Source organism: Emydura macquarii, unplaced genomic scaffold (genome assembly GCF_026122565.2).
Source record: "Emydura macquarii macquarii isolate MOO-44397 ecotype Brisbane River unplaced genomic scaffold, CSIRO-AGI_Emac_v2 contig_2422, whole genome shotgun sequence".
NCBI classification, from domain to species: Eukaryota; Metazoa; Chordata; order Testudines; family Chelidae; genus Emydura; species Emydura macquarii.
The window spans coordinates 14,293,059-14,302,110 of NW_027132559.1; the positions used below are offsets into that span (position 1 = coordinate 14,293,059).

Here is a 9,052-nt window from a genome sequence, read left to right on the forward strand (position 1 = left end):
CACAGGCCACCTTGATGCTAGCATTTCTTAACTTTTTGAGTACTTGACTTTACAACTTTACTAATGTTCTTTAAACATTTAATTTCCTGGGTTTTTAAAAAAGCAAGCTGAAAAATGAAAAATCATCATGTGTCTTCAAATTGACACCCACATGGATCATTAACAGTCTTGGAATCTTTAGATCCACCACAGAGACCTATGCTCTTGAGCTGAGTAACTGACAGCAAGTAGTAGGATGTCCTCCTCTCTGTGGATCAGCAGTAGAGGGGGATGAAAACACACTTTGCCAGTGGTTTTCACAGATATTTGCTGATAGCAGAGGAATGAGGAGACTCAGGAATTTTGGGTTCCATTTCAGACTCTAGATGGGCACGCAGACTTCTGCCCTTTCCTCTCCAACCTGTCCCTGTCCCAGTATTCTCTCTTCCCAACCCCTGGCTCCCTCTTTCAGTCTTATCCTTGCCTACTCAGTCTCAGTCTCCACACTGGCTTCTCATCCCACCCAAGTCTCCCCCTTTGGGCTTGCTGTCTGAGTTCCAATCTCTCCTCCTTCCCACACCCAGTCCCAGTTTCCTTCCCAGCCAGCCGCTGTTTCCTGTTCCCAGCTCCTCATCCAATCTGACTCTCCCCCCCTCACCCCGACTAGCTTCCAACCCTAGTATCAGTCCCTAAATTCCTCATCCAACCTCAGTCTCCTCCTCCCAACTCCTTACCCCAGTCTCCCCGCTCTCCGTCCCAGTTACTGATCCAGGAGAGGACCTTCCCTCTTATTCCATGACAGCTTCCTTTGCTCAAGAGCCTTTGGTGAGGGTCCTTGCCAAAGGCTTACTGAAAAATCTAAGTACACAATAGTACAATCTAAGTACACTATATCCACTGGATCACCCTTGTCCACATGCTTGTTGACCCCCTCAAAGAATTATAGTAGATTGGTGAGGCATGACTTTCCTTTACAAAAACCATGTCAAATCTTCTCCAACAAAACATGTTCATCTATGTGTCTGATAATTTTGTTCTTTAATATAATTTCAGCCAATTTGCCTGGTGCTGAAGTTAAGCTTACTGCCCTATAATTGCTGGGATCGCCTCTGAAGCCTTTTTAAAAAATTGGCATTACATTAGCTATCTTCCAGTCATCTGCTACAGAGGCTGAATTAAATGATCGGTTACATACCACAATTAGTAGTTCTGCAATTTCACATTTGAGTTCCTTCAGAACTCTTGGGTGAATACCATCTGGCCCTGGTGACTTATTGCTGTTTAATTTATCAATTTGTTCCAAAACCTGCTCTAAGGACACCTCCATCTGGGACATTTCCTCAGATTTGTCACCTAAAAGAATGACTCAGGTTTGGGAATCTCCCTCACATCCTTAGCCAGGAAGACCAATGCAAAGAATTTTATTTAGTTTCTCCACAATGGCCTTATCTTCCTTGAGTATTCCTTTAGCATCTCGATCGTCCAGTGACCTCATTGATTGTTTAGCAGGCTTTCTGCTTCTGATTTCCTTAAAAAAACAAAACAAAAAAAAACTACTGTTACTTTGTTCCTATGTTACTTTGTTCCAATGTCCCCACCTGCTGGTCTGTTGGGTCACATGGATATACTGATGCTCTGTATCAAACGAAGCTATTAGAGAGGATGTCAGAGTACAGGTGGCAGAAATCACATTCCAAGCTACATCAATGACAGCATGAATTTTGAAGTCCTACATTGAAGCTGTGATTGAAACAAAGAAGGTTCTCTTTTCCTCCATCATAACATCTGCAGCATCATAGTCAGTGGAATTGCTTCAGGTAGCAGACAGTCCAAGGAATCTGGCTGCTTCTGTTCAGATACTGTCAAATGTCTATTGCTTGAGAATTTTCAATTTACTTCACAGAAAAGAATGATTTAAATTCTAGACTGGAGTGGCTGGCTAAATTCTTTGTCAGGAAAGAGAAGTGGTCAGTTTCTTTCCTTGAGTTCCAGCCAGTTTTGCTCATTGAGGTTCCAGAACTACTTGAAAAAACTTTGGGCTATCACCTATATTAACTGTAAAATCTAAGAGAGACAGAATCCATTATTGAGTAGGGGGGGAAAGGTCAACACCTATTACAGGCTGCCAACAATAGCTCATTAAAAAGATGCTAAGCGCTTAGTCAGGAAATTGTAATCTTGCTTTATCTCAAGCCTTCATTTGTGGGAAAAGATATTGTGAAGCAATTTATACAATTCCTGAAGTTCTCAAATTTCCTGGAAGGCATTCTAGTATGGTTTTAGACCTAGTTATGGTACAGAAATAACTGTCTTTGCTGGACCTTGACCTCATCCTGGCAGTGGACAAAAGAAGTATTCATGCTGATTTTTTTAAATTCATCAGCAGATTGATGCCACTGAACACAATATTTTGTCAATATGTTTATAGACCCTGGCTGGGATAGATAGAGCTTCTCTTCAGCTGGTGTCTTGCTAGCATTGTGCCAATTAGTAAAACTGTTTTTTAAAATACTGCACATGCCTCAAGAATGTTTTCATTAATACTTCTTATAAATTGAAACAAATTAAATAAAAATAAATAAGAAGTGTTTAACAAATTATGAGAAGAAGTTTCATCATTTTGTAGCATGTTGCATGTATCTCCGTGAACAACAAGGCATGTCTTGTCATCTTAGAGGCAGTGGCATACCATGAGTTAACAATGTAGAATCCTGGTCACTTCGTTGCTAGCAACATGCCTTTCACTTCACTAACATATGCAATATGTTGTAACCATTGAGGGCTATAAATATGACTTAATGGAGAGCTTAACAAAGAAGTTATATGATCACTGTCATTTTTATAATTTGAGTGACAGGGCTTATGCCCTATTATTGAACTGAGGGGGAAGATGAGAGATATGAATAGAGATAATACTACTGCTGCTTTTCATCCTTTCCCATAGCTTACTGGGTTTACCGGAAATAAGAATAGACAGACAGACATACCTGTACCAGGAAGCTCAGAAAGTTATGAAGCAGCTTCTGGGTCTTCAGTCAGGAGATTTACTTATATTATCTGACAATCCTGCTAGAGGAGACACGATATCAACGATAAACTAGCTAAGAAAAAGGAGGACACCTGAAAAAGACTGACCCAGGAGCATCTTGAGGGAGGGAGCTACATTCTGATTGCCTAGTTGCAAGCCTATTGAGCTATAAAAAATAGCCAGCTGAAGATTAAAGTAATGAAAGGAAAAAGATCATAGAGCTAGGGCAACTCCACTTGAGATAGGAATAGGGATTTAATACAAAGGAATTAATATATTAAAAGCAATAATGGAGTTACTACTAGCTAAGGTTTCCTATAAGTTGAGTATTCTGGAAAATTGCTAACATGTTTCATTCTCCTATCATTCACTAGTAAAGCCATTTAAGTTCATGAGCTGGACATCTAAGCTACAGACACACAAGACATGCCACAGCGACATTTCTGAAAACATTGCCTGAATAATCCCTAGTATAGCATTTTCCACTCTGGGAGAATGGCACAGTACAGAGGAAAGGAACAATAGAGGAGAGATCCTCCCAGGCTCATATCTGCTCCAACATATGCAAATAAAGCAGCAGGCTTCTCCACTGAAAACAGACAGATCTCTTTACTTGTTCCTGCAGTGTCCTTTTAAATACACTTGGCCATGGGTACAGCTCACATGCTCAGGGCTGGAAGCCTAGCAGCCCTCACCTCAAGGTCATCTTCTCTTTTTCTGTAACACTTAGCTCAGCCACTTGAGTACATCAAGCCTCAGCCTAATGAATACTTCAGTCCCAAGGAGCACACAGCAGTCCCATGAGGGAAAAAGAAGAACTGTCAGTGAAGTGGATACAAAAAGAAAAACCAAGAAAAAAAGAAAAATAATTAAATACAGAAAAGTGGAAAAAACACAGAACAAGCAAAAAGAACAGAGAGGAAAGAAAGATAAGTGAAGGAAGCAACCATTCAGAGATATGGGATTAGTGGAAGTGGGGGGCACTTGCATGCTATATATTACTAAAGAAGGCTTCAAAGAAAGATATTGGGAATCACTAACATGCTGTCTTTCGGAGTAAAGTATTTTAGGGATCCTGATTTTCCTATACACATTCATTCCCAAAGAACATAATCTTAACTAGGACTACTATTTGAATATCAATTGGCTGTTGTCTCTTTCATGTTCTGGAACCAACATGGCTACAACACTGCAAACAATTTGTTGTTTACAACTCAGGAGCCCAGGCACTATTTGGCAGACAAAACAAGGTGTCTTGAAACACTGACCAAGTGTTTCATCAACTTACATCCTCCTTCTACAGTCAGATCCACTAACATAGCTCTGTGATTCAAATGGATTATTACAAGGTGGAAAGCTGCACTTCTTTTAGCGCAAAGGAGTTTTGCTGAGATTTTACATTAATACCCATACTCCTTGGAAAGGGTAGAGTTTAGCCCATCATATAAAAATAAGATGCTGAAATTCCCAACAAAGTTTTACAAACTGGATTATGACAGTGAAAGGATGTGTATATTGATTTATGCTATGTAGTATTAGGTGCACAAGTGTCAGAAATTGAATGTTAAGATAATACTAAATATTGCTGCTAAAATTTTCAGACTTTGGTTCCTAAAGATAAGCACCTACAGAATTTTTAAAGCACCTGTGAATCCTCCTATAGGAGTCAATGGGAGGAAGGACACTCAGCAACTCTGAAAGTCAAGCCATTTTCATTTAGGTACTTAATTTAGGGAACCCAAGGCTAAAAGAAATACAGCCCAAATAATCTCAAAAATTACTAGTGTTCACTGGATTTTTTCATCTTACATCCTATTTTTCTGAACTACAAAGTAAAAGATATTAAACAGTACTAAGCTAAAATAAAATGGTGTTCAAATTTACAAAATTAAGAATCAATTAGCAACTTTCACACATCATTGCTTAAGAAATTTCTATAGAGATAGAAGAACTTTGGAGTTAAAAAGGACATGCTTGTTTCACATACGTGAAAGGTAAATTTTAGATAAAGATCACTTTAATATTTCCACATTTGTACTCCTTAGTTGTATTATATTGTACCTTTAAACTTTGTATGCTTGCTTGGACTTTACAAACATGTAAGCATGCTGTATAAACAGATGACATACTAAAAATCAGTATCACAATGTCTGTTACAAACAACACACAACCCAATATCTTCTTTTGGAGAGGATGACAACAGGGGTAGAAATTAACACTGGTTTTATATCAGAAGATTTTTGGCAGGCCCAATGAATATTAAATTATCCAAACACCATGTTCAGCTGCCACTTGTTTATTGTTGCAGTTTCCCCACCCCACACACCCAACATCATTGCTCTGACAGGAAGGGTGGGTGCCCTGCTGTCAACCGTGTTTTACCACAAGCTGTCCTTGTCCTCTCCTTGGTTCTCAAACCAAGGTCTTGCAGCCTCATGTAGCACAACTTGATACACACACCACTGGACTAGCTTTTCCTGATATACTTTACTATTGTCCATCTAGCAAAAATACATACTCATTTCAGCATACACATTTTAGGACACATGTAATAATGTAACAGGAAGACAAAAATCCAGTTATTTATATCAGTCAGTGAATCTCATCTCTAATGTACTTTTAATTTTAAAAAACCTGCTTTCTTTTTGGAAGATTTTTTAAAACTTGTTAGGCCTATCTACTGGAGCAATGAAAGATAATGAATCAAAGACAAATTGTCACCTCTTAAGGGTCTGAGGTTTTAGGAAGGGAACATCTGTACTTGCATAAATGGTTACAGTCAGAAATCTCCCATCTCTCCCTCCAATGATTTACATAAGGTAAAGCCTACCCACGTCTGTTCATCTTTAAACATTAGCAGCTGAAATCTACATACAGAGAACATAATCAAAGGTTGCTGCTATAGGTAAAGTACAGCATAAATAATCTATTGCTAGATGTGCAGACCCTTTTAAGAAGGAAGCCTTCATATTTTGCCTTCACCTACCCCCCAGTCCAATGAGTGTCAGGTTTTCCCATCACCTGTGTGTGTGTCTCCCTCTTGCCCCTCCCCTGCATGGAGCCACAAAATTGCTCTGCAGGGTTGCACCTAGCACCACAGATAATAAGCAGAGATCCAGTCACCCATATCTTTTAGTGATGCTCATATTTGTTCCCTTGCTAGTAGCCAGTTGGGCTCTGCCTTTCCTTCCACCTGCTTTGGGTTAGCAGACATCCAAGACCAATAATCTCCCGTGGGAAAGGCTCCCCCCCACCCCCAATCTCTATTGTCCACTATGTACAAAGTCAGCCCAGCCACAAAAACCACAAATCCTTTCAATCTGAGGTTGGGCTATGTGAACCCGGCCCGGCAAGAAGAAATCCCGGCGGCGGGGAGGGGCAAGCCCTTTTACCTTGATGATACTGCTCCTCCGGGGGATGCCAGATTTGCCTTCCCGCTGTTGCACGGCGGAACATCCTCGCTCTTTGCTGCCGGGCTGGGCTGATCCCGTCTCGTCTCCGGCCAGAGCGCAATCCCCATTGGAGACCCCGCCGCCTGCACCGTCAACGCGGGAACCGCCGCCGCCGCCTCCTTCCCCATCTCCTGCCTTGAAAGCCACCTTCCCCTGGACAGGACCCGGGGACGAGGGAAGCCTCCCGCCGCCGCCGGTGCTACCAGTGGCGGCACTCCTGCTGCCAAACTCCGCCATCAGCCTCTCCCACTAGAGCAGCAACAATATTGCCGCTCCCCTCCACCCCCTCCCCCTGCTGCTGGCTCTTCTTCCGCTTTGTATGTTTAAGATTGGGGAGGGCGAGGCGGGGGGTGCGAAAGTCTCTCTCCTCCACGGAATTGTGCAGCTCGTGGAAGGGGGGCGCTGGGGAAACGTCCTCGCTCCTGCTGCTGCTGCCGGGCGCTGCAGCCCTCCAGTCCTTCTCAGCACCTGGGGACGGGGGAAGAAGGAAATGTGACAGCCTCTCGCTTCGTGCCAGACTGAAGGGAGGGGAGACACAACGCACCACACACACACACACACTTCAGGGAGAGGAAGGCAGAATAAGGGCTGCCTGGAGGAAAAAAAAAAAAAAGCCAACACAAATCACACCCAGCAATGGAGGGTGGAACGGCTCCACACGCCACGGGGGGTGCATGTGAACAGAAAGCGATGCGAAGTACAGCCTAAAGAAGGGGAAGGGGGGGAAGGAGGGGGGGATAAATCCGGCCTCTGTTATGACTGACTCACTACTTCATATTTCTGGAGGCTCTACACACCATTCAGGCTGCTTCATTATGGACCCCCCCTCCCAAAAAAAAATGCTGCCAGGGCGGTGCTTCCACCCTGGGAGTGAATCCACACAAGGGGGACACACAAACTTAACGACAGGGGTGTGGGGGGGACGACGACAAAATAACAGCGACCTGGCTGTGGAGGAGGGAAGCTTGTCCCTCTCACGCCACACAAAGACAGACCCGACACAGAGTCCAGACCAAACCAGGAGGCAGAGGAATCACACACTATTCAATAACGCGAACAGCCCCGCCTCCTCTGCCCCCCAACTCCCAGCCCTGCCCTGCTGCTGCTGCTGCCGCCGCCTCCCTCCCTTCCGCACACACTTCCCAGCCGCCCCCTCCCAGCCCTGTCCTGCCGCCCCGCCCCGCCCCCCGGCTGCCCCCTGACCGTTGAACGTTACCCCGGGACCGTTACCCTGCCCAGCGCCCCGGGGCTGCGCGCGAGAGGCGGGGCCCGCAACTCTCTCCGCTACCTGCTGATCCCAGGCACTTTTAGCAGAGCAAATCCCCCCTGCGCGCGCGCGCGCACGCACAGACAGACACACACACACACACACACACACACAGTGGCTAGCGCCCCCGAGCCCTTCGCGCACCCCAGCCACTTCCCGCCCCCGGCCGGCCCCACCTCTGCCCCCAGCTGATACACACCTCCAGGGCCCGGGTCCTTCCCGTTCCCTCCCCGCTATGGTCGCCGCCTCTGCCCGAAGCCGGATACAGACAGACTCGCGTGGCTGCTTCCCTCGCCCTCTGCTGCCTCCCAGGCTCGGCTCGGCTCCGCTCGCGTGCGGCGCCAAGCCCCGGAGCCGGGCGGGGACGAGCCGGCAACCCCAAGCGCCCCCACCCGGGGAAAGGCTGTGCCGGGGTGAGCGCGACCCTGCACCGCGGCCGCTCGCTGGCTGGCTGGCTCGCACGGCCAAGCAGCGCCAGGCTCTGCAGCCCCCTCCGGCGGATCAAAGGCTACTCCGCTGCGGGGGAGGATCGCGTGCGTGCGTCCGTCAGTCAAATGTTACCCTCCCTGCTTGGGGCTGGCGGCGCCCTCGCTCTGCTGCTCCGCGGGACCCCCGGGAGCTGCTGCAACCTGAGGGGGAAGATGCTTAAAATCAAGAAAGCGCCTCCCCGACACACACACACACACATATATATATATATACACACACACACACACCCTCCTGTCAGCCACACTCTCCAAATTCAAAATCAAAACGGTCCGTCTCCCAGCTCCCACAGTTCCCCAGGCCCAGGGCTACGTCTGCCCCCAGCTGCTCTCTGATTGTTTTCCTGTTGTTTCCATTATCACTTGCTCAGTATATGACAGTGCAGCACTATTCACCTTGAACGGCAGCTTCCACACAACCTATGTCCCTGCCCACCCCAGTCCCTCCGGACTCTCCCCAATTAATCCATGAGGATGTCTGTACTGGATTGGAGCCAGGAAACCAGTTCATTCATGAACAATCGATTCTGCCCATTAACTGCATCCAAAGTGTAAATCAAATTGATCGAACTGGATAGTCTGGGTACATGCTCTACATGGATAATGGGGGGTGACTTCCAAAAAGGAACGGAGGGTAGTAAGTGAAAGGAATGGTACACTATGGTGCAGGTAGTAATTTGACCCTGTCCAATGCAGTGACCCATCTAGAAATCTCCCCTTCTACACTATCTTCATCGTTGGTCCGTGCTCTCCCCCTAAGCAGGCCATTAAACACACACTGTGATCATCACTAACACAGTGTCTGAATAGCATCTTACATGATATGTAGCCCCATTGGTTT

The 9,052-nt window shown here is 45.9% G+C and overlaps 1 protein-coding gene across 2 annotated transcripts in view; it reads right to left on the reverse strand.

The window, feature by feature from the left end:
* Positions 1 to 8,356, reverse strand: part of PLCL2 (phospholipase C like 2) — a 195,728-nt gene extending 187,372 nt beyond the window's left edge. For both annotated transcript variants that reach the window (XM_067561951.1, XM_067561952.1), the window contains exons 1-2: positions 7,926 to 8,356; positions 6,400 to 6,927 (exon numbers count right to left, since the gene is read on the reverse strand). In XM_067561951.1, the coding sequence (XP_067418052.1) occupies positions 6,400 to 6,696 (297 nt within the window). In that variant the 5' untranslated portion in view covers positions 6,697 to 6,927; positions 7,926 to 8,356. The remainder of the gene's footprint in view (positions 1 to 6,399; positions 6,928 to 7,925) is intronic.
* Between the last annotated feature and the right edge of the window lie 696 nt (positions 8,357 to 9,052).